The sequence below is a fragment of the Aythya ferina genome (genome assembly GCF_964211825.1).
Source record: "Aythya ferina genome assembly, contig: HAP1_SCAFFOLD_29, whole genome shotgun sequence".
Taxonomy (NCBI): domain Eukaryota; kingdom Metazoa; phylum Chordata; class Aves; order Anseriformes; family Anatidae; genus Aythya; species Aythya ferina.
Genome location: NW_028181463.1, coordinates 996,605 through 1,021,386, shown reverse-complemented (window position 1 = coordinate 1,021,386; position 24,782 = coordinate 996,605). Strand labels below are relative to the sequence as shown.

The 24,782-nt window shown below is 49.8% G+C and overlaps 2 protein-coding genes across 2 annotated transcripts; one reads left to right on the top strand and one right to left on the bottom strand.

Annotated features, from left to right (window-relative positions):
- Positions 1-7,531: 7,531 nt before the first annotated feature.
- Positions 7,532-8,491, top strand: LOC311428053 (olfactory receptor 14C36-like; the record flags this gene model as incomplete). The annotated part of the gene is made up of 1 exon (XM_084539615.1): positions 7,532-8,491. The coding sequence occupies one exon, from the start codon at positions 7,532-7,534 to the stop codon at positions 8,489-8,491; it is 960 nt and encodes a 319-aa protein (XP_084395741.1).
- Positions 8,492-15,979: 7,488 nt separating this feature from the next.
- On the bottom strand, positions 15,980-16,900 carry LOC311427953 (olfactory receptor 14C36-like; the record flags this gene model as incomplete). The annotated part of the gene is made up of 1 exon (XM_084539529.1): positions 15,980-16,900. The coding sequence occupies one exon, from the start codon at positions 16,898-16,900 to the stop codon at positions 15,980-15,982; it is 921 nt and encodes a 306-aa protein (XP_084395655.1).
- Between the last annotated feature and the right edge of the window lie 7,882 nt (positions 16,901-24,782).

The window sequence follows — 24,782 nt, the reverse complement described above, 5'->3', positions numbered from 1 at the left end:
GGCCTTGAGCCTGGTATTCCCTGATTGTCTTCTTCACTCCAGATTGGAAAGAAGAGCCCTGAGCACTGAGCAACTTCATTTTATGAACAAGATGCCATAACAGAGGCCAGGTGTCATTTAGGGATAAACACAGAATCACAGAATTTCTAGGTTGGAAGAGACCTCAAGATCATCGAGTCCAACCTCTGACCTAACACTAGCAGTCCCCACTAAACCATATCCCTAAGCTCTACATCTAAGCGTCTTTTGAAGACTTCCAGGGATGGTGACTCCACCACTTCCCTGGGCAGCCTGTTCCAATGCCTCACAACCCTTTCAGTGAAGAAGTTCTTCCTAACATCTAACCTAAAACTCCCCTGGCTCAACTTAAGCCCATTCCCCCTCGTCCTGTCACCAGGCACGTGGGAGAACAGACCAACCCCCACCTCGCTACAGCCTCCCTTGAGGTACCCATAGAGAGCGATAAGGTCGCCCCTGAGCCTCCTCTTCTCCAGGCTGAACAAGCCCAGCTCCCTCAGCCGCTCCTCGTAGGACTTGTTCTCCAGGCCCCTCACCAGCTTCGTCGCCCTTCTCTGCACCCGCTCAAGCATCTCCATGTCCTTCTTGTAGCGAGGGGCCCAAAACTGAACACAGTACTCGAGGTGCGGCCTCACCAGAGCTGAGTACTGGGGGACAATCACCTCCCTAGCCCTGCTGGTCACGCTGTTCCTAATACAAGCCAGGATGCCGTTGGCCTTCTTGGCCACCTGAGCACACTGCTGCCTCATATTCAGCTGACTATCCACCATCACTCCCAAGTCCTTCTCCGCCAGGCAGCTCTCCAACCATTCCTCTCCCAGCCTGTAGCTCTGCTTGGGGTTGTTGCGCCCCAGGTGCAGGACCCGGCACTTGGCCTTGTTGAACTTCATGCAGTTGACCTCAGCCCATCGGTGCAGCCTATCCAGATCCTCCTGCAGAGCTTTCCTACCCTCAAGCAGATCGACACACGCACCTAACTTGGTGTCATCTGCGAACTTACTGAGTGCTTACAGTAAGTTCTGCGAACTTACTTAAATGAAAGACTTGGGAAGCCTGACTGGCAGGGAAGACTGAGAGAAAGACGTTGTTGAGTCCCTCAGCCTTCTCCATGTCTGTCATTACCCGTGCACCCTTCTCATCCATCACAAGGGGTACACTCTCCTTGGCCATTCTTTTCTGAGCAGTGTATCTGTAGAATCCCTTCCTATTATTCCTTGCATCCCTTGAGAAGATCAGTTCCATCTGTTCCTTAACTTTCCTTATTCCATCTCTGCATATCCAAAACAGAACCGTGCATGAGAGAAAAAAAGTAACGCTGATTCCATAGAAGCCATTCTGGAAACAAAACTTGTAGGTAGGAAGTGCAGTTTTGTGGCAGTGCAGAACTGATGGGCACATTGTGCAGGATGCTCCTAAGGATCTTTGTGTCCTTTTCTCTTCTAACTACCATGCCAATACTGTCTCAGGAATGGAGGAGCCAACAGAGGTGAGACAGATACTCTGCGATCGTGAATGTCATCAGAAGGCTGATCCCAATAAGATATGGGAAGGTCAAGAGCAGCCTGGACAAGAGAGATGTGATATGTCGGGGTGGGAAGAAGAGCTTGGCCACCAGAAACTTATGATTTCATAGAAGTAAGAGGGTTTATGTAATGTGGATGCTGTGGTAACACTGACTTAAACTAGTCACATATAGCCCTTACCTTACATGAGACCATACTTTTAATGCCTAAACCTAAATGCTACTACAATACTCAGAAAGGAATCTTTTTTTTTTTTCTTTTTTTTTTTTCTCTTGCTAAACCTAATGCCGTCCCTTAACAGTAACATGAAAACTCTCTGTTTAACCCTAGACTCCTTGGCAGACCTAAAAAACCCTAAATCGTAGAGCTTGTCCATACCTTAACCACAGACACGACACCACAAGCAGAACAACACACACTCCCACTAAAACTTTGCTTAGTCTCTAACCAAGAAAGAGAAAAACAGGTACCTAGGGGGCTAGAGAGAAGTCAGCTTTGCCTCAGGATCTCCTGTCCCAGCAGGAGGAATGTGACTGTGGCAGTGACTGTGAGGTCACTTCTGTCTCTGCACTTGATAGGGCAGCAGCAGGAACGTGTCACGCAAAGGGACTGTGAGGTCACTTGTGTCTGGAGGTGGCAGGTCACCTTTGACTTCTCAGCACTCCTAGTACTCTGTTTTCTATTCTGTACTCTAGTACTCCTAGACCTCTGTATTCAGTAAAAGTGTTCAAGGATGAGAAGAGCATGTATTGAGAGGAAGGCCATGAAAAGCCAACAGGAGAAGGGCCATTTTCTACCCTGCAGGGGACTGACCCTGGGCAAGGCCCAGCTTGGGAAGCAGCCATATGGGACATTCATCCCCAAAAGATCCTATGCCCCATGAGCACCCAGTGTCCACCAGGTTTGAAGATACTGTAGAGAAGTTCTCAGAAACACTGCCAGGCACTGCAGAGTGATAGGTTCACTGAGAGTGGAGGGGACCTCCAAAGACCATGTAGCCATCCACACTAGCCAAGCATGGACACCTAAACCAGGCAGCCCAGGCCCATTTCCAGATGGGCTTTTGTATCTCCAGTGATGGAAACTCCCGTACTTTTGGGGAAACACGATTCAGTGCATTTTGCACTTTCATCCCCATAGTTGGAAGGGGATGGATTCCCAAAGTGCGGCAAGCTGATGGGTTGTATCCTAGTTATTTGAAGTTTCCTGTTCTTGAGTCTTGCAACCTGAATTTTCCACAGATGTCCCAGGATGGTAAATGGATGCTCAGCTGTCTACTAGGAAGAAAGGAGAGTATCTTGGGTTCCCAATGGCCATTTCAGCTTTAGGTCAATTTCTGAAATTCACTGAAGAAGGGGTGTTGTCTTTGAAGAGATTTTATGTGCTGGACTGGGCTGTAGTTGCAGGGGTAAAGACCACTGCCAGCAGTAGAGGTACCCTTGAACTCCACCTGGCTGCACCTGAATCCCTCAAAAGGCTCCGGTCTCCTGAAAGCCCTTTCTGATAGCTGCAAATCCAGCGAAGTACTTCAAATACAACCAGGTCTCTGGTGGTTTTCCCTGATTGCTTATGGTCAGACAGCAAAGTTCTGTGTCAATACCCAGTAATGTCATTAGTACTTAACTAATAGAGCAACTACTCGTCACTTCAAATGATTTAATCCCTTCCATGGAATGTCACACAGTGTAGTTTCTACCATGAAGAAATGTGAATTTTCAGGATGTATTTTCATCGCAGGAGAAGAAATACTGGTGTTCATCTGTTGTTGCATTGTCCTCTCATAGTCTGTCACGATGTGCTCCCTCATCTTCCAGGCACATCCACAAGTTTTGATTAAACAGACAATGCTGAATGTAGCTTTTCCAGCTGCCTATCTGCACCTATGCACTTCCCATGGTTCCGATTTTCCCTCCTCTTACTCTTTGATCATTCACACTACAGTTGCTGCTTTGAGCATGAGGTAGAAGCAGCCCAGCTTGCCCATCTATCAGCAATCTGTATTTTTTTTTCTTTTAGCAAGAACCTCAACCTTTATCATTGAAATAATACAGTATGGATCAATGCTAACGCTATTGTTCATAATTTCATATCTATCACTATAAAATATTTCTTGTACATTCAATGTTTTGGGAAGGTAAACCTCAGAGGAGGAATAGAAGATGAGGAGGTTTTTTATTATTTTATTTTATTTTATTTTATTTTATTTTCTTTTATTTTATTTTATTTTATTTTATTTTATTTTATTTTATTTTATTTATTTTAAATTGTTGCCTGTTTTCAGTTTATTTGGTTGGAAATAGGAAAAACCCTTCTGCACCTGTGTACAGCTACATCTCTTAGGAAAGCAGGTAGGAGCTGCTGCAAAGGGGCTGTAACACCCAGCTGCAGCCTTGAGTGAAGTCTGGTGTAAGGAAATGAGAAGCAAGCACCAGGTGGCCAATGAGAGAAATGGCAGGGCTGGTGGTGAGGAGCAAGGTTGTCCATGCAGTGTCAGACCTCCAGAGTCTGCTTTTCCTCCCCACGCACATCTCCGAGGGAGACACTCTGGATCAATATCAATTAGGGAATAATGCTCCCCCCAAAAAAGTCAACTCAATGCATCCTTTAAGATGAGACAAGATTTTTATTATGTGCTCTTCCTCCTTAACTACACCATGAAAGCTCTACAATTTGCTCTACAAGTCTTGAAGCCATGAATAAAACTATAGAGGGGATCTTAGGAATTTCTGCATTTTAATGAGTTCCATGGAGCATTTTGGTGCTGAGTCTATGAAGTTCAGCTACTGAGAGGGGAATGATGCAACTGCTAGAGAAAGTAAACTCAGGACGACAAGTTGAAGTGACTTGGAGTATTAATGAGCCCCTCTGAGGGCTGTTACTAACAAAGCCTCCCCAGAGACTTGTTAGGGCAGATAATTGGAGGCCATGACTGCAGACAGGCAAAGCACTGTGCTGAGAAAAGTTTTGGTTTGCTTTGATGAAGCAGAAGGGCCAAGGCCTGCCACCAGCTACTGGAGGGAAGATCCTGTACCCCATGTCTGGCTCTGGGCTTTTCCTGGGTATCTGTGGGATGTGGTGGGCAGTGTGATGCCACGAGAGAAACACTGGTAAGACACCTCCCAGCCTCTTCACATGGTAGCAAGGAAGCAATGATGGCCCATCACAATGAGTATAATGTGTCTCCTCATAAGCTCTAGACAAAGGGACAAAAATGTCCAGGCTGTTGTGTCCTTCCATTCTTGCAAACACCCACCTCTTTTTCCTCTATGCTGTATCACACTTAGTCCTATTTCCTTGAAGTCTACAGACACCTATCCCTTTTCAACACCTTGCTTTCATCCTGGCGTTTCCATCATTTCACCAGTGTCTCATCAACACTCACCAGCTGTTCCTTGAAACACAAAGTTAGGGTCTGAGCACAGACACTCTTTGGGTGACCTCGGGCACCACAGCACAGACCCTTTGAGGGATATTTCTTCCTCCTCGTGACAAGAGCCAACCTTCCATGGTGCACTTCGTGGCAGTTTTTTCTCTCCTGCTCTTTTCTACTACCAAAGAAAGCTCCATCAGGGTGGAAATCCCTCCTGAAGTAGGCATCCCAACACACCAGGCTCCTTGCGGCCTCTCAGCCAAGCAGACACAAGTCACCTCAGCAGCGTCTCCCAAGCCAGGGGCCTGCTGCTGGCCTTGCAGCTTCGTGGCTAGACACAGCCAAGCCTTGTGCCTGCTGCTGTGCAGTCATGAACTCAAGCAGAAGGGACAGGACAACCCATATGGGGGCCTTCTTTCTGTCTAGGTCCTCCTGGGTCTGGAGGCAGAGGAGATCCCCCAGTCAGCATGCCAAGCAGGTGCCTTCTGCTGGCCTAGCAGGGCCAATCACAGAATCACACAGAATCACAGAATTTTCTAGGTTGGAAGAGACCTCAAGATCATTGAGTCCAACCTCTGACCTAAGGCTAACAGTCCCCACTAAACCATTTCCCTAAGCTCTACATCTAAACGTCTTTTGAAGACTTCCAGGGATGGTGACTCCACCACTTCCCTGGGCAGCCTGTTCCAGTGCCTCACAACCCTTTCAGTGAAGAAGTTCTTCCTAACATCTAACCTAAAACTCCCCTGGCTCAACTTAAACCCATTCCCCCTCGTCCTGTCACCAGGCACGTGGGAGAACAGGCCAACCCCCACCTCGCTACAGCCTCCCTTGAGGTACCTAAAAAGAGCGATAAGGTCGCCCCTGAGCCTCCTCTTCTCCAGGCTGAACAAGCCCAGCTCCCTCAGCCGCTCCTCGTAGGACTTGTTCTCCAGGCCCCTCACCAGCTTCGTCGCCCTTCTCTGCACCCGCTCAAGCACCTCCATGTCCTTCTTGTAGCGAGGGGCCCAAAACTGAACACAGTACTCGAGGTGCGGCCTCACCAGAGCTGAGTACAGGGGGACGATCACCTCCCTAGCCCTGCTGGCCACACTGTTTCTTATGCAAGCCAGGATGCCGTTGGCCTTCTTGGCCACCTGAGCACACTGCTAGCTCATATTCAGCCGACTATCCACCATCACTCCCAGGTCCTTCTCTGCCTGGCAGCTTTCCAACCATTCCTCTCCCAGCCTGTAGCTCTGCTTGGGGTTATTGCGCCCCAGGTGCAGGACCCGGCACTTGGCCTTGTTAAACTTCATGCAGTTGACCTCAGCCCATCGGTGCAGCCTATCCAGATCCTCCTTCAGAGCTTTCCTACCCTCAAGCAGATCGACACACGCACCTAACTTGGTGTCATCTGCGAACTTACTGAGGGTGCACTCGATGCCCTCGTCCAGATCATCGATGAAGATATTAAAGAGGACCGGCCCCAGCACCGAGCCCTGGGGGACGCCACTAGTGACTGGCCTCCAACTGGACTTGGCTCCATTCACCACGACTCAAGTCCCATGAAGCAGAGAGACAGGTGTGCCCAGGAGCAGCTCCTCTGCACAACGCAGCAGAGCTGGGGACTCTGACTGCAGCTGGCATGGGGAAAGGAGAGAAGGAGAGAGGGCTTGGAGGCGGTTGGCAGGGGGAGGATGCTGAGAGCTGCCTGCAGGAGAAAACTGCACAGCCCTTGACAAGGTAAGTGCCTGGCTGCAGGGCCATGCAGCTGCAGGTCCTGGAAGGTCTCCTCCTGCTGGGTCTTGTTTCTGGGAGGGCAGTGGGCAATGCAGTAGGCTTTGAGAGTCCTGTTGGGTTGCACTGCGAGGTGAGGAAGTCTGGCAGAAGCCTTTTGGAGTGTCATAACCCAGCTACCCTTAGTAAGCCAAGAGTGTGATGGCCAAGCCTCTATCAGACACTGCAGGGGATGCAGATTGGATATTGGGACACCCCAGATTGCAAATATCCAGCTCTGTCTGTGGGGCATCCTCCTGGGCTGCGTGCTGCTCTCCAGAAGGATGCAGGGCGGCTGGAGTGAAGCCTCGGCACCTCTGGCTAGGAGGGAAGAGCTGAGAACTTGCTCACAACCCACAGACAAAGTGAGGCTTCTGTCCAGCTGCACTGGGACTGGGACTTCTCTGCTCTCAACTGTCTTCAGTTTCTTCTCAGGGAAACACCTGTGTGGGATGGTCCTGAAGGTCACAGATGGGTTACACAGGGCAGCCGAGAACGGCAGTGTTCAGCAGTGGCATCTGAAGCTCTGTTCTGCATTGAGATGCATTGTTTGAAACAGCACTGCAAATTCCATTGACCTGATCAGTGAACTGAACTAGAGTTTCCCCCATGTTCCTGCTTCCCCCTGCTGCACAGCAGGAAGAAGTCCTGTGCAGCCCACAGCAGCCCCTGCTCCCAGTGCCACTCTCAGCCAGCACCAGCTGCAGCTCAAGCAAGAGAGATGCAGAAAGGTTCAGCTGCATAGACAGGGGTTGGGCTGGGTGGTGCTCCTAAACTTGCAATAGGTTTTCCTCAGAGAAGCCTCTTCTAACTTTGTTCTCCCTTCTCGTCTTCAGCAGACAGCTGTGTCCAGAGTCAGAAAATGCCCAACAGCAGCTCTGTGAGCGAGTTCCTCCTGCTGGCATTCGCAGACACGCGTGAGCTGCAGCTCCTGCACTTCGCGCTCTTCCTGGGCATCTACCTGGCTGCCCTCCTGGGCAACGGCCTCATCCTCAGTGCCGTAGCCTGTGACCACCGCCTCCACACCCCCATGTACTTCTTCCTCTTCAACCTCGCCCTCCTTGACCTGGGCTGCATCTACACCACTCTGCCCAAAGCCATGGCCAATGCCCTCTGGGACACCAGGGCCATCTCCTATCAAGGATGTGCTGCACAGGTACTCCTGTTTCCCTCCTTGGTTGGAGCAGAGTTTTTTCTTCTCACCGTCATGGCCTACGACCGCTATGTTGCTATCTGCAAGCCCCTGCACTATGGGAGCCTCGTGGGCAGCAGAGCTTGTGCCCAGATGGCAGCAGCTGCCTGGGGCAGTGGCTTTCTCAATGCTGTCCTGCACACGGCCAACACATTTTCCCTGCCCTTCTGCCAAGGCATTGTTGTGAACCAGTTCTTCTGTGAAATCCCCCACATCCTCAAGCTCTCCTGCTCAGATGCCTACCTCAGGGAAGTTGGGCCACTTCTGTTTAGTTTTTCTTTAGGCTGTGGTTGTTTTGCTTTCATTGTGTTTTCCTATGTGCAGATCTTCAGGGCAGTGCTGAGGATGCCCTCTGAGCAGGGCCGGCACAAAGCCTTTTCCACGTGCCTCCCTCACCTGCTCGTGGTCGTCCTGATGGTCAGCACTGCCATGTTTGCCTACCTGAAGCCCCCCTCCATCTCTTCCCCATCTCTGGATCTGGTGTTGGCATTTCTGTACTCAGTGGTACCTCCAGCACTGAACCCCCTCATCTACAGCATGAGGAATAAGGAGCTCAAGGAGGCACTGAGGATGTTATTGCAATATTCAGTATTTCAACGAGGAACTGATCTTCTGCATGTGACTCCCTGAAGTATACCTGGACAAGGCAGAAACACCTTTGTTCACATATTTCAAAAACTGTTCATTCTTTTCAATATTATTTCCATATGCTAAATATTTCTTTATACTTTTATTTTATAAATTTAATATATTTTTCTTCTTCTGTGTCCTTTTACCTTTTCTTCTAAGCCAAAGACTTCATGTAGAGGTGCTGCTAAGCTCTTTGTAACTAACTAAATAAAGGAACCAGCAGGTAGGCAGTTTCTGTGGATCTCATTTCTCATACACTCTTCTCAGGTACCACAGTGGTTGTGGGACGAAGATCCCTGCTGCAACGTGGTGAAAAACCCTGGTGTTGTTTGGGGCTGCCCTTTTCTGCCTTTGCAGGCACTCCTTGCCTGCAGCCTTTGAGTCAGGGTTGCCACTTTCTTTGACCCACAAACACTGAGAGCAGCAGGACATGGTCGTTTTGGTGCTGGTCTCACTTCTCTTCCACACTGCTGTCTTGTAGCACCACTGAATCAGAACTGGCCTTCCAGCTAACACCCCTAGAACTACGGCTTTCAAAAGTGAGGTGGAAGAAGCACTGAGGAAGCAGCTTGATCTGATGTGAAAGTTCTCCTTTCTCAGAGCAGATCTTGGCACTGGAAACCTCCAGAGCTCCCATCTGACTCTAATCCTGAAGGAAAGAAGGGCAGGACAGGAAGGCAGGGGGAGGAAATAGTGTGGTGGGTTGAGGTATTGCTGACATATGTAATCCTTGCTCCACATTGTCCTCAGGGTTACATCATGAATGAGTTCATCCCCAAAAGATCCTCTGCACCACGAGCACCCGGTGTCCAGCTGGTTTGGAAATACTGCAGAGACGTTCTTCTGATGCTTGTGTAACCAGATTGGTGATGGCAGGAAAAGACTGTTCCTTCACCAGTGATCAACTTTCTTCTTCATGTTAGGCCGCAACTGAACATCCCTCACAATTCTTAAAGTGTTTGCTTTATCTCAGCGATGAACTGCATTAGGTCTCCTTGATTAGTCTGAGGCACAATGCAATACTTTTTCCCTTCTGCCACTCCAGCACAAAACCTCTGAATATTTTTTCCACATTGACCTGATGGGGCATTTCACATTTTTTACTTTCATATCCCTGATGGAAGGGGATGATTCCCAAACTAGGATAAGCAGATGGGTTCTGCTTCAGCCATTTCAAGAACTGTCCTGTTCTTGAGTATTTCAGCCTGAGTTTTGCCACAACTCCTGCACTGTAATGCATCCCTTGTCTGGCATCGCCCTGTCCCCTGTACTGTGGGATGACTGTGCTGTGGTGGGACGTGTTTCCAGTGAGTCGTCTACCAGACATCGTAAAGAATACTATAAGCAGGACAAGAGGGGTTCTGCTTCCAGCCAGGGAGAGGCGGGGAAGAAAGGAACAATCGGGTTTACTGGATTGGGTATACTTAATGGCCTGGTACATCAGACCCACAAATGTATCAGGCTCTACTGATACATCAGTACTCACCGGTGCACAGAGTACCCTAATGCCATCAAGCTAGAAAGAAGTAGAACCCACCTGTATTTCTGGAGTGACAGGGGGAACCCAATACATAACTGTACTGGAGGCTGAGGTGAGTCTAACTGGGAAGGAATGGCAAAAGCACCCCATTGGGACTGGCCCAGAGGCTATGTGCATCCTCGGCATAGACTGCTTCAGGAGAGGGAATTCAGAGTTCCAAGAGGGCACCACCGGTGCGGCTTTGGCAGAGCTGCCTTGGAGACAAAGGACATGAAACAGTTGTCTACCTTGCTTGGCCTTCCACAGAACCCTTCTGTTGGGGGTTTGCTGAGGGTTGAAGAACAGCAGGTGCCAATGGCTACCATGGTGGTGCACCTGAGGCAGCATCATGCTAACCGAGACTCCCTGATTGCCATCCATGAGCTGGGTCATTGACTGGAGAGCCAAGGTGTAGATGCAGAGCTTGGGAGCGTGGTTTAGTGATGGACTTGTCAGCACTAAGGTAAAGATGTATGACCTGGGTTACACGTCCCAGAGTAGTGTCAGGCACATTGCAATTCTTTTTACCTTCTGCATCTATAGCACAGGAAGAAGGACTTTGCCCTACTCTATTGACTGGGCAGGTCTTTTCACTTTACTCAGTTTAGGTTTCTGTGTCTAGAAGGTTAAATTCCCCAAATGAGGCCAAGCTCATAGGTGCAGCTACAGCCACTCGAAGATATATATTTTTTAATTTTCATCCTGAGTTTCCCACAGAAGACCCAATAGAGCATAGATGTCCAGTTGTCTGCAAAGATTCTAGCAGAATTTCTCAGGTTCCAATGGTAATTTCAATTTTATTTTATTTTATTTATTATTTTATTTTATTTTATTTTATTTTATTTTATTTTATTTTATTTTATTTTATTTTATTTTATTTTATTTTATTTTATTTTATTTTATTATTTTATTTCATTTTTTTCCCTAGGAACTCCTGACTTCTCTTAGAATGGGTTTCATGTGCTGGGCTGGGCTGCAGTTACAGGGACAAAGACTACTGCTGGCAGCAGAGGTGTCAGACCTCTAGACTCTACTTTTCCTCCCGATGAAGGTTTCCAAAGAAGACACCACAGAAAAATAGCAGAAGAAGAAAGATGCTCCAAACTGAAATGTAGCAAAATTCAGGATTTATAAACAGAAAATATTTTCATTAGTTGCTTTTTGAAATCTCCTTCCTTAAGTACATCATGCAAGCTCTGCAATTAGCTGCACAAGCCGTGAAGACTTTCTAAAACTATGGAAGAGATGTCAGCAGTTTCTGCATTTTAATGAGGTCCATGGAGTATTTTGGCACTGATGCTATGGAGCTCAGGTACTATAGAAGAGAGTGATGTAGCCGCTTGAGCAAGTAAAGTCAGGAGGAAAAGTTGAAGTGACTTGGAGTATGAATGGGCCCAACTGAGGGCTGTTACTAAGAAAGCCTCCTCAAGGATGTGTTAGGGTAGATAATTAGAGGCCATGATTGCAGACTGGCAAAGTCCTGTGCTGAGAAAACTCTTGGTTGATTTTAGTGAAGCAGAAGAGCCAAGGCCTGACCCCAGCCACTGGGAGAGGAGATCCTGCATCCCCATGTCTGGCTCAAGGCTGTTCCTGGGATCTGTGGGATGGAGTGGGCAGTGGGATGCCATGAGAAGAACAGTGGTATGACACCTCTGAGCTGCTGCTCAGAGTTGAAAGAAATCAATTAAGGCCCATCAGAATTAATATAACATATCTCCCAACAAACTCTAGCCAAGGGGACAAAAACCTCAGGGCTCTTGGGGCCTTCCCTTTTTACCAGCACCCTCTGCCTTCTCCTCTGCAGGCTTTCCTATGCTGTCCCACACTTTGCCCTATTTCCTTCAAGTCTACAGACACCCATCTCTGTCCACAACCTTGCTCTCATCCTTTGTTTCAACCATGTATTGCCAACTCTCACCAGGTACTCCTTGAAAGACAAAGCCCAGGTCTGATCAGACACAAGCCACCTCAGCAGCAGCTTCCAAGCCAGGGGCCTGCTGCTGGCCTTGCAGCTTCTTGGCTACACACAGCCAAGCCTTGTGCCTGCTGCTGCCCACTCATGGACTCAAGCAGAAGGGACAGGACAACCCATATGGGGGCCTTCTTTCTGCCTGGGTCGTCCTGGCTCTGGAGGCAGAGGGGATCCCCCAGTCAGCATGCCAAGCAGGTGCCTTCTGCTGGCCTAGCAGGGCCACTGCCAGATGTCAGCCCAGAAGTGCAGATCCCAGGTCTATGTCAAGGGTGACCTGCCACCTCCAGACACAAGTGACCTCCCAGTTACTTTCTGTGACACGTTCCTGCTGCTGCCCTATCACGTGCAGAGACAGAAGTGACCTCACAGTCCCTGCCACAGTCACATTGCTCCTGCTGGGGCAGGAGATCCTGAGGCAGAGCTGAGCCCTTCAGAGCACTCCCATCAATCTCCTCTTTGTGGCCCACAAGCTGATCAGACCCATGACCCCTCACATACATCTTTGCATGCCATGTGACTGCAGAGTAACCTCACAGTTCTTGGCTTGCACTAAGGGCCACACCCAGTATGGTACCTAAAGGTAAGGGTTAGGAGAGGGGCTGAAGGTGAGGAAGTCAATGCACAGGAACAGGGGAATCAGCTGTTAGGTGTTCATGCATCAGGGAACTAGGGCTCACCTTTCTGGGTTTGAATTTAAAGAAAGATTTATTGGGAGGGATTGGTGTTCTGCTTTGCGTATCAGGTCTGTGGTTAAAGTGCGGACAAGCTTAGTGATTTAGGGTTTGTTCAGTTTTTCCAATAATTCTAGGCCTAAATAGAGCATTTAAATCTAGCGTTAAGGGTAGGGATCAAGGTAAGCAAGAGAGTAAGGGTAAGGGAAAGAGGCGATGGACTGAGTTTTGGCTTCAGTGCACACTTAGATGTCAGGCATAGGAGTAGTTGATTCCTGTTTTGGTGTGGAGTAACATTTAAATTTAGGAATTATGTTTGCTCCTTGAAGCTGGGGAATAGCCTCATATAAGTGTTTTAAGTCACGGTTACAGCAGCTTCCGCATAGCCTGAACCAACTTACCTTTTACAAAATCTTTAGTTTCTGCTGGATAATCCCTATTCCCTCCTCCAAATCTCACATTTCTCCTGACCAGGGCTTCTCCTGACCTCACTATATCAGTCATAATCTTAGGAGCATCTTTCTAGTGGCTTTCATAATCTCAGAGTATCCATCACACCTCTGTTGGGTACTCTATTCCTGAGAAAAGCGTCACTTAAGACACGATGGAAAAGGACATAAAAGTCCATCAGAGCACCCTGCACAATGTGCCCAGCAACTCTGCAGTGCCACAAAAGTGCGGTTCCTGCCTACAAGTTTCCTTTCCAGAATGGCTCCTATGGCTCCAGGGTAACTTTTTCCAGGCACTCACTTCCCCAGGCCACACCACTCTTGCCCGCAGGCCCAATGTGCCTCTCCAAGCCTCCCCTCTTCCCCTGCAGTAGTGGCACCTCACTGCAGCAGGTTGGTGCATATCCAGGCTCAGGGGTGTTTCCTGAGGGCCTGCCCCGTGTGGGGAGTGGTGGGGAGGAAGAGAGCAAGGTCATCTCCTGGGGCATGGCTGAGCACAGCCCAGACATCCCGCACCGCAGGCAATCCCCTGCTCCCAGGCTGAGGCACACATGCAAGGTGGACACTTCTCCATCAGACCAGATTCACGCAGGACCCTTCAACCCTGTCCCAGTCCCAAGATTTGGCTACTTCTCCACCCACAGACATACCCTGCTTTCCATTTGGGGACTCAGGCAGGACTTTAAGGATCTGCTAAAGCCATGGATTTCCTTGTTTCTCACAGCCTTCTCACAAGTCTTTCTCCTGGCCCTCCTCACTGCCCAGCACTGCCTCTCTGGTGGCACTCAGTGACCCTTCAGAAGGGCCTTTGGGCTTCCTCAATTGTCCTGGTGCTTATTAGCACCTTCCTGGCTCCTTCCAGATTGCAGAGGGAGTCTTCTTGTCCATCAGTGGCCCAGTACTGGCTCTGGCTGGGATGGAGTTACTCTCTGCAAAGCAGCCCCTTGTAGTACTGTGTTTTGGTTGTGTGACCAGTGATGGTCACCCACAGTTGTGGTTGCTGTTTTTGAGCAGTTCTTGCACAGCATCAGGGCCTTCTGTGGCTCACAATTTCCGAGTTTTATTTGGTTTTGCTATTCTGTCCCCAGTTCCTCTAGAAGAAGAGAAAACAGGTGGTTGAGAGGTGTTTATCTGCTGCATGCATGAAGCATGAAGGTGTCCATGGTGCCAGGAAATGGAGGTCCGTGAAGCTGCAGGAGCCCTGGTGTCTTGCCTGGCAGATCCCCAGCACACAGTGCCTGTGCCCCGTAGGGCCAGCCCCGCTCCCCAGGCCAGCACAAGAGGCCTGGCCCAGCCACAGAGCAGCCTGCCCCGAGCAGGGGCCTGCACAAAGAGCTTTCCCTTTGCCCTTTCCCCATCAGTTCAGGCCCAGCAATGCTGCCCTGCTCTTCCCCAGGGCCATCCCTGCTCCCAGAGAGCCTTGCCCAGGGCAGTGTGTCTGTGCTAGCCTGGCTGGCCATTGCTGCTTCCTGCCCTGTGCTCCCCACAGGGCCCCAAGCTGTCGGTGCTGCTGTGAGAGCCAGGGGCTGTGGTGCCCTGGGACCCCCGCGGGTCTCCCCTTTGCCTGTGCTGCTCAGGGTGGGCAGCACACCTATGTCCATGGGGATCTCTGCTGCTGAGCCCCTTTCCATCTGCCCTGATGGCTCAGCAGCACAGGGCAGTGCTGCGCAGGGCCATGGGGTGTCTCTAAGGGCACAAAGGACAGGCGAGTGCTGCACCAGACCTCACCCAGAGCACTTCAAAATGCATATCCTCAATTACTCTGCAGTCTTATGGGCCTTTGCCTGCTGGCTCTTCACCACCTCTGCTGGCATTGCACAGCCCTCCTTTAGCCCATCGAATCCTCAGATTCGCCTTTTCCTTTACCAGACCCTTCTTTGCATGGTCACATTTTATGAGGTTCTAATCATTACCCACTGAGCACCCTGTCCCTGCAGATCCCCTGACATCTCCTGGAAGCTCCAGATTCCTCTACAGGCTGCAATCTGCCATCTGCCCCACTGCAGGGGGTGCAGTCCCATGCAGATAAATTTAAGATCAGTTGTCATCTCCTTAGGCAAGTTCTGTCATAATGGAAGCTCTTAGTGCTGCCCTTGGTTCCTCAGGGACCACCCTGGGACTTTCAGCCTGTGTCCTTCACTCCACGACAAACCCCCAGAATAGAGAAGAGCAGGGAGCAACCCCTTGGCTCCATTCCTGATAGCACATTTGGAAGAGGTGTCCAGGCTTCTGGGTTTGCCGTGAGCAGCCCCATTTGTTACTGTGGTGCTAGTAGGGAGGCCAGCTGTGACCCAGGCCTGCACAGTGCCTGCTGCTGCTTGCTACCACAGGGATGCCACTGCAGAGACAACAGGACTGTCACCATGGTGCATGAGATCTAAGGGCTTATCCAAAAATAAGAGCACAAGAGAACAATGTGGAAGCCAAAAGAGAGCAGCAGTGACAAGGCCACGTCCTGCTGCTGGCCATGGTCGTGGCTCCAGGAAAGCAGCAGCCCCGAACCAAAGGCAGCAGAGAGGCAGAGCCCAGCGGGCAGTGAGGGGCAGCCCCAGTGGCCTTCGGGGCTGCTCCTGAATGTGGCAGCTGGGCTCTTGGTCCTGAGCCCCTCCTGTGTTCTGGGGCTGCTCCCCCAGCTCCAGAGGAGATGGGAAGAGATGGCAGCTCAGACCAATGAATTTCTGATGGCTTTCTTATTAGGTTTATCTACACAGGAAGCCATCTTCTACAGGAAAACAATTGACTTGTAGGGGGCTAGGAATAATATTTAATCAAATGTGAAGTATTGAGAGAAAATAATAAAACTGACATTTAATAATAGAAGACATCATATTATTTTCTTTCTCAGAAAGGCTGGGATTTCTAATATTAGGCATAGTATTATAGGTGCATTTGGTGAGTCCTGATGGAATCCCTTAGTTCCCGGTTCCTCAAGCTATAGATAAGGGGGTTCGCTACTGGAGGAACCACTGAGTACAGAACTGTGACCACCAGGTCCAGGGATGGGGAGGAGATGGAAGAGGGCTTCAAGTAGGCAAATATGGCAGTGCTGATCATCAGGGAGGTGACAGCCAGGTGAGGGAGGCACGGGGAAAAGGCTTTGTGCCGGCCCTGCTCAGAGGGAATCCTCAGCACTGCCCTGAAGATCTGAACATAGGAAACCGCAATGAAAACAAAACAACCAAATGCTAACAAAATGCTAAACAGAATTGCCCAGACCTCTCTGAGATAGGAATCTGAGCAGGAGAGCTTGAGGATGTGGGGGATTTCACAGAAGAACTGGTCCACAGCATTGCCTTGGCAGAGGGGCAGGGAAAATGTGCTGGCCGTGTGCAGGACAGCATGGAGAAAGCCACTGCCCCAGGCAGCTGCTGCCATCTGGGCACAAGCTCTGCTGCCCACGAGGCTCCCGTAGTGCAGGGGCTTGCAGATGGCAACGTAGCGGTCGTAAGCCATGACAGTGAGAAGGGAAAACTCTGCATCAAAAAAGAAGACTAAAAAAAGTACTTGGGCAGCACATCCTTGATAGGAGATGGCCCTGGTGTCCCAGAGGGCATTGGCCATGGCTTTGGGCAGAGTGGTGGAGATGCAGCCCAGGTCGAGGAGAGCCAGGTTGAGGAGGAAGAAGTACATGGGGGTGTGGAGGCGGTGGTTGCAGGCTACGGCGCTGAGGATGAGGCCGTTGCCCAGGAGGGCAGCCAGGTAGATGCCCAGGAAGAGCGCGAAGTGCAGGAGCTGCAGCTCGCGCGTGTCTGCGAATGCCAGCAGGAGGAACTCACTCACAGAGCTGATGTTGAGCATTCTCTGACTTTGTACTTGCTTGTCTGTTGAAGAGAAGGCAGAGCAATGTTAGAACAGACTTCTCTGAGGAAAATAGGAAATAAAACAGAAGGGTGGATAACTCAAAGTCAGACAAATGTCAGATCAATGAGCTTTGCAGTATCATTGCAAATAACTGAGCTGATTGGAAGGCAGACCTGCAAGTATTTCCCTCACTTTATTTTATCCCAGTTGCCCTATCCTAGTTGAGGTATTGGAGTTTTGAACTCCCTGACATTACTTGCACAGTCCTGGTTAAATCCAGTGGGTGCTAGGAGGCAAAAGGTCTGTCCCTAGGTGAAGACAGAGCAGAGCAGCTCTGCCCATCAGTCCTGCTCTCAGCTGCCCCATGTCACCTTTCTGTGAGCTGCAGGATGATCCCACTCAGGTGTTTCCCTGAGAAGAAACTGCAGAGCAGAGAAGCTCCAGTCCCAGTGCAGATGGACAGAATCCTCACCTTGTCTGCAGGGGACTGGTCAGGATTTCAGCTCTCCCCTCCCAGACAGGTGCAAAGGTCTCACTCCAGCTGTCCACAGACAGTCATCCAGCAGCATGGACACGGTCTTAGCACGGAGGTTTCTTCTTCTTGGGGCGCCTGGGTAACACAAGGATGCCACGAGAGAGCTGCATCCTACGGGAGAGCAGCCTGCAGCCCGGGAGGATGCCTCACAGACAGAGCTGGATAGCTGAAAGCTGGAGTGTCCCGTAACCCAGCTGCACCCCCGGCAGGGTCTGGGGGAGGTTTGGCCACTCTGCTCATTGCTGTCCAGGGGCACTTGGCATAGGACACTGCAAGGGGCTTCTGCCAGGCTTCCTCCCGTCGCACTGCAACCCAGCAGGACTCTCAAAGCCTACTGCATTGCCCACTGCCCTCTCAGAAACAACACCCAGCAGGAGGAGACCCTTCCAGGACCTGCAGCTGCATGGCCCTGCAGCCAGACCCTTACCTTGTCAAGGGCTGTGCAGGTTTCTCCTGCAGGCAGCTCTCAGCATCCTCCCACTCCCAGCTGCCTCCAAGCCCTCTCTCCTTCTCTCCTCTCCCCATGACAGATGCAGTCAGAGCCCGCAGTCCTGCTGCGCTGTGCAGAGGAGCTGCTCCTAAGCACAGCTATATCTCTGCTTCATGGGACTTTCTGAAATGTGTTTTCTTTGTCCCACGAGCCCAGCCCAGCTCAGTAACAGAGGCCCAGCCCAAGGAATTGGAATCACCAATTAAATGAGCCCACAAGGAGTCAATTAGGCTCTGGTGCTTTAATGATTAGCTGTCTCCTCAAAAGCTTTAGTGGCAGAGACAATAGCCATAGCCATGGACCCAAATATCTCATAAGGCAGCTCTGTAGGAAGCTGGCCTGGTTCCTTGTGAGAAGGCACCACTGCTCATATGGTATCTTCATGGTGGAAACCCCTCCTGAAGTAGGCATCCAAAATCAGCAGGATCCTTGTGGCCTGGCAGCCATGCAGACACAAATCACCTCAGCAGCACCTTCCAAGCCAGGGGCCTGCTGCTGGCCTTGCAGCTTCTTGGCTAGACACAGCCAAGCCTTGTGCCTGCTGCTGTGCAGTCATGGACTCAAGCAGAAGGGACAGGACAACCCATGTTGGGGCCTTCTTTCTGTCTGGGTCCTCCTGGGTGTGTAGGCAGAGGGGATCCCCCAGTCAGCATGCCAAGCAGGTGACTTCTGCTGGCCTAGAAGGGCCACTGCCAGATGTCAGCCCAAAAGTGCAGCTCCCAGGGAGAAGGCAAGGGTGACCTGCCACCTCCAGTTACAAGTGACCTCACAGTCCCTTTCCATGACACGTTCTTGCTGCTGCCCTATCAAGTGCAGAGATAGAAGTGACCTCACAGTCCCTGCCACAGTCACATTCCTGCTGCTGGGGTAGGAGATGTTGAGGCAGAGCTGAGCTCATCAGAGCATCCCCACCCATCTCCCCCTTGCGACCCACAAGCTGATCAGATCAGGGTGAGCAAGAGACTAAAGATAAAGGCAAATGGCTATAGGCTGTGTTTTAGCTTGAAGGGATACTTTGACATCAGGCATAAGAACAGTGGATTCCTGTCAGGGTGTAGAGTAGCATTGAGGTTTGGGGATTAATGTCACTGGCTAAAATAAGGGAAAGGCTTTACATAACTGTTTGAAGTCAGTGTTACAGCAGAATCAACATTGCCTGAACATTCTAACCTCACAGAAATCATTAATTTCTGCTGGCCAAGATCCTTTTCCCTCCCGCAAATCTCATATCTCTCCTGGCCAGGCTTCTCCTGACTTCCCCATATCAGTCATCTTCGTAGAGGTAGCTTTCTGATGGCTTTCATGATCTCAGAGTATCTGCCTCATATCTGTTGGCTACTCCTTTCTTGAGACTGACATGGCACCTAAGTCAGGATGGAAAAGAACACAAAGGCTGTAGGTGAACCCTGCACAGTATGCACAGCAGCTCTTGTACCACCCTAAAAATTTTGTTTCCTGCCTCCAACGTTTGGATATGAAATGGTTTCTGTGCACCCAGGCTATCTTTTCCCAAACCCTCATGCATGGTTCAGTTTGCCCCAAGAGTCTTAGAGGCAGTGGCCCCCTCTATGTAGAAAACTGAAAGCATTGCTAAAGGATGACTTCAGGCAAAAGCTGACACCTCTGACATGACAACCCCTACTCCAGACCTCTTCCTCTATGGGGCCTACCAGCTACTTAGAAAGAGCCGATCTCAGAAACTACATGCACAGCAAGTGCCTTCTGCTGTCCTGTCATGGATGCTGGCAGATGTGAGCCTAAAGGCACAGATCCCAGCCAGGAGTCAAGGGTGACCTGTCAGCTACTTCCGAAAGCAGTCACCTCACAGGCCATTTAACAGCCAGTGGCTTCCTGCTGGACTTAGTGCTTCTGATACACCACTGATCTTATAATGCCACACCTAGAAAACACCCCCTTTTTGGGCCAGGACCTGCCCAGATGGAAATGATCTCTTTGTGATCCTCCAAGCCCATGGCACACCTGCTGGGCTCCCAGTCTCTCTGACACACAGGAGCCAGTTCCGTGCCAGTCCTGGGAGGTGCTAGGGCAGGAGGGACCTTGCAGGCAATGTTCCAGCCCCATGCCTGTTGGCGATCTCTCAGCTCCTTGTACACAGTGAAGATCACACTCAAGTCCAGAAGCCTGAAGCAGACCTAGAAGACACTCAGGGGAAGCACCCTTCCATCCCCAGCCCCAGCTGGCCGAGCTTCTCTGCAGGGCGAGGAAGCTGTGGTGCCTGGGGCACGGGGGCACTCTGCAGGGCTGTGCTGGGCAGGCTGGGAGGCAGACCCAGCTCATGGGGTCCCTGCCATTGCCCCAGGGCTGCAAGGAGTCACTCGCCAGGCTCCTTTGCTGGGGCTTTTGTGTACCCTCAGGCTGCACAGCTCTCCTCTGCCTGCTCACACCAGATTGAGCACTTGAGCTCTGCTCAGTCCACCTTGGAGGAGATCCCCCCTTAGGAGGGAAGTGCTGCAGTGGAGGCCAGCTGTGCCACTGCCATGCCCACTGCCTGTCCCTGCCTGCAGTCCCAGCACAGCCCCACAGCAGCACTGGCACCAAGTGAGAGGAGCAGCCGAGCCTGACCCCACCAGCAGGGCTCAGCAGGAGAGGGCGGCAGTGGCAAGAGAGCAGCTCGCATGCCCCAAACGCTGGTGCTCCCTGGCCGTGCTGCTGGGATGGGACTCTTTTCCTCTACACCCCTGCACACAGGCACTGCCCCTGCAGAGCCAGGCCTGGTCTCAGAGGAAGGCTTCTCTCTGTAGATGCCAGAGACTGATTTTTTGAAGTGTGATTTGTGCTGTTGGACTGTGGTTGTCAAGCATGTTGTGCTTTATCCTGGCAGACAACTCAGCACCACATTGCTCATCCTCACCCCCGAAATGCTCATGTGTTGAGATAAGGATGGTTTGATAGCAAAAGAAAGGAAGAGATGTTGCTGCTGCTGCTGCTCATGATGATGGTAATGTAGTTTAGTAAATCAAGCGATGAACAGTGCAATTGCTCACCACACACTGACCGATACCCAGCCTGTCCCCAAGCAGGGGTCCCCCTGAACCTGGCCAGCCTGCCTCAGGATCTCCTGTGCAGGTCCTTTCACCTTACTTTATTTTACGTCAAAATCAGCGGTGGTGGGACTTCATTCAGGCCATAGACGTCCACCATTATCTTCCACTCCCCATTAGAATTTTGCAATGTCCATACGGGACTATTAAAGGGTGAGAGAGCCTTGCTGATCACTCCTTGGCTCTCCAGTCAATGAACCAGGTCATGCAGGGGAATCAGGGAGTCTCTGTTAGTGCAATACTACCCCAGGTGCACTGTTGTGGTAGCGATTGGCACCTGCTGCTCATTGGCCATCAGCACCTCCAGAGCAGAAGGGTCCTGTGAGAGAGTGGGCAAGGTAGACAACTGTTTAAAGGTAAACCTTTGCATTTTTGAAGTACCCTCTCCTGAAGGAGTCTATTCTAAGGGTGCACAGAGCTTCTGGGCCAGTCTCAATGGGTTGCTTTTGCCACTCTTTCCCATTAGACTCACTTCAGCCTCCAATACAGTTAGCTACTGGGATTCTCCCGTCATTCCAGAAATGCAAATGGGTTTTGGCCCTTTTAGCACTACACTGTGCACTGGTGTCCACTAGAGCCTTGCATCTTCTGTGGGTCTGATGTGCCAGGCCATGGAATCCTCAAAGTCCAATACACTCAGTTGCCCCCTTCCTCCCCCCTGGCTGGAGGTAGAGCCCCTATAGTCCCGCTCATAGTATTCATTACTCTGTTTGGAGGACTGCCCACTAGAAACAGGAGCAGCAATTTTCTCAGAAGAACCACTTTTTGTGAATGTTTTTCCTTGCGCTTCATGTATCCATGCCTCTAGGATGGAGGTAGATTTTCCATCCCATTTACTCATGGCTTCTCCGTGATCACACAGTTAAAACCACAGAGCTGCACGTGGTATGTACCCACTATATCACCTTTCTTGAGTAGAGGGACAGTTACACCTGAGAGCTGAGGTATTGGTTCTTACAGGTGGGGAGGAAGATGTATTCTCTTGTAGTTCTTGGACCTACTCAGACGGTTTCTCCATAGACGAGACACAGGTTCATAGGGAAGAAGAGAGACTTTCTTTGTAATGCCATAGCTGGCTAGCCGATTCATCCACCATGGGTTCCTCTTGGTCTTTCCTGGTCATTACTGCCAACGAATTGGCATATGATTATGGTGCGCTCTGTACAAACTTCTGTCACATGGGTCATGTGCAGTTGACTTCATCGGGATCTTTGGACAGCTGTTAGTTTTCTAGGTTTCTACAAATCACCTTCAGCATGGGTAATTACCTCAGGTACAGAATACCCCTCTGCATGGTGGTCCACTTGCCTGGTTGACATAGAAGATCTTCCTTCGAGGGATACCTTTCTTTCAGGCCTGAGAGGATTAAGTTCCTCGTGCCCTTTTCCACTGGCTTTCTCAATCACCCCTCACCTACAGGAGGATCCCAGCTGCTTGGCTTCCCTGCCCTCTAAATCCAGACTGTTAGCCCCCTTCTCTCAGCACTGGAGCAGCCAGCTGACAATGTGCTCACCGAGATGATGGCTAAAATATTTTCCCATGTCTCGTAGCTTACACTGGGATAGGGATCACATGGTTTTTGATGCTTATATGACCTCTTCTTCTTGGTCATCCTGCTTCCATGATGGCCCAACTTAGGAGAAACCTGCCTCTTCTACTTCCTCCTCCTTTCTTGTCTGGGTGCCTGAGTTTCTTTCCTTTCTAAAGAAAAACTGACTATTACACCCATTGTTTTCTCTTGCATAAATAGGCATCTGATACTGGCACAGGCTGGTTCTCTGGCCCAGCCATGGGGCCCATTGCAGGTGCTGGAGTGGCTGCAGGGCCCATCGCTGGAGTTGTTCTGGCTGCAGGGCCTTCTGGATGTGTTGGAGTGGCTGCAGTGCCTATCGCAGGTTTGGGAGTAGCTATAGGGCCTGTCACGAGTGTCAATTTAACTTTGGGCCCACCTCAGGAGCTGGAGTGCCTGCAGGGCCTGTTGCAGGGTTTGGAGTGGCTTTGGACAGGCCATATGCCTGTCATGGAGGAGAAGGGGGATGTGCAGGAGAAAGAGAGAGGGAAGAAGTGGTGAAAAGCGTCCCCCACTGTCCATCCCAGTTCCACCCACCCTACATAGGTTTACTCCCCAAGGAGAAAAGGCAAAGAGTTTAAAAGAGTGTAACTCTAAATAATTTCTAAGAGATGAAGAGATGGTTCCTGAGGTATGGAGGCAGCAATTATTTTATCCTGTCATAAGTCAGCGTTATCCAATACAGCAAAACAGTAACCTTAAACCAGCCCCCAGAACTGATAAAGAGCACGCCATGGATGACAATTAGTAATGTGCTGTACAACACAATTCTGAAAACAAGCACCACAGACCCCAGATCAAAAATATCAATGCTGTGATCAGCAACTGTTAAACTGATCTAATGCTTATAACAATTTACTTTTAAAACGCTGTGGTCAGCTCTGTCATCTCAACCTTTGTGCTCCATGCTAGGCACCAAAAAGCCTTGCTGTGGTTTGACCCAGCAGGCAGCTCAGAACTGTACAGATATTCATCCAATGGACTGCAGGAGAGAAGAGGGAGAAAAAAAAAAAAAAAGTAAAAGTTTATGAGTTGATATAAAAGCAGATTAATAGGACACAAAGGAAATAATAACAACAACAATAGCAATAAATTGTTATTATATATTTCATCATCATCACCATCACCATCATTATTATTATTATTATTATTATTATTATTATTATTATTATTATTATTATTATAGACAGAGATATAATTATTATTATGGCCTGGCACATCAGACCCACAAAATGTATCAGGCTCTACTAGACACCAGTGCACAGTGTACCCTAATGCCATCAAGCTAGAAAGAGGTCCACCTGTATGTCTGGAGTGACAGGGGGATCCCAACAATTAACTGTACTGGAGGCTGAAGTGAGTCTAACTGGGAAGGAATGGCCAAAGCACCCCACTGGGACTGGCCTGGAGGCTACGTGCGTCCTCGACATAGGCTGCTTCAGGAGAGGGAATTTCAAAGTTCCAAGGTGGGGCTTTGACATAGCTGTCTTGGAGACAAAGGACATGAAACAGTTGTCTACCTTGCTTGGCCTTCCACAGAACCCTTCTGTTGGGGGTTTGCTGAGGGGTGAAGAACAGCAGGTGCCAATGGCTACCATGGTGGCGCACCTGAGGCAGCGTCATGCTAACTGAGACTCCCTGACAACTGGAGAGCCAAGGTGTAAATGTAGAGCTTGGGAGCGTGGTTTAGTGATGGACTTGTCAGCACTAAGGTAAAGTTGCCTGACCTGGGTGACACGTCCCAGAGTAGTGTCAGGCACAATGCAATTCTTTTTGCCTTCTGCATCTACAGCACAGGAAGTAGGATTTTTCCCTGCTCTATTGACTGGGCAGCTCTTTTCACATTACTCAGTTTAGGTTTGTGTGGCTGGAGGGGGACAATTTCCCAAAAGAAGCCAAGCTCATGGGTACAGCTACAGCCACAGGAAGATTTTTTTTTTCACTTTTCACCCTGAGTTTTCCACAGAAGACCAAAGAGAGACCATGGATGTCCAGTTGTCTACTAAGATTCATTTAGAATTTCTCAGGATCAAACGGTCATTTCAAATTTCTTTTCTTTTCTTTTCTTTTCTTTTCTTTTCTTTTCTTTTCTTTTCTTTTCTTTTCTTTTCTTTTCTTTTCTTTTCTTTTTTTCTTTTCTCTTCTCTTCTCTTCTTTTCTTTATTTTATTTTATTTTATTTTATTTTATTTTATTTTATTTTATTTTATTTTATTTTATTTT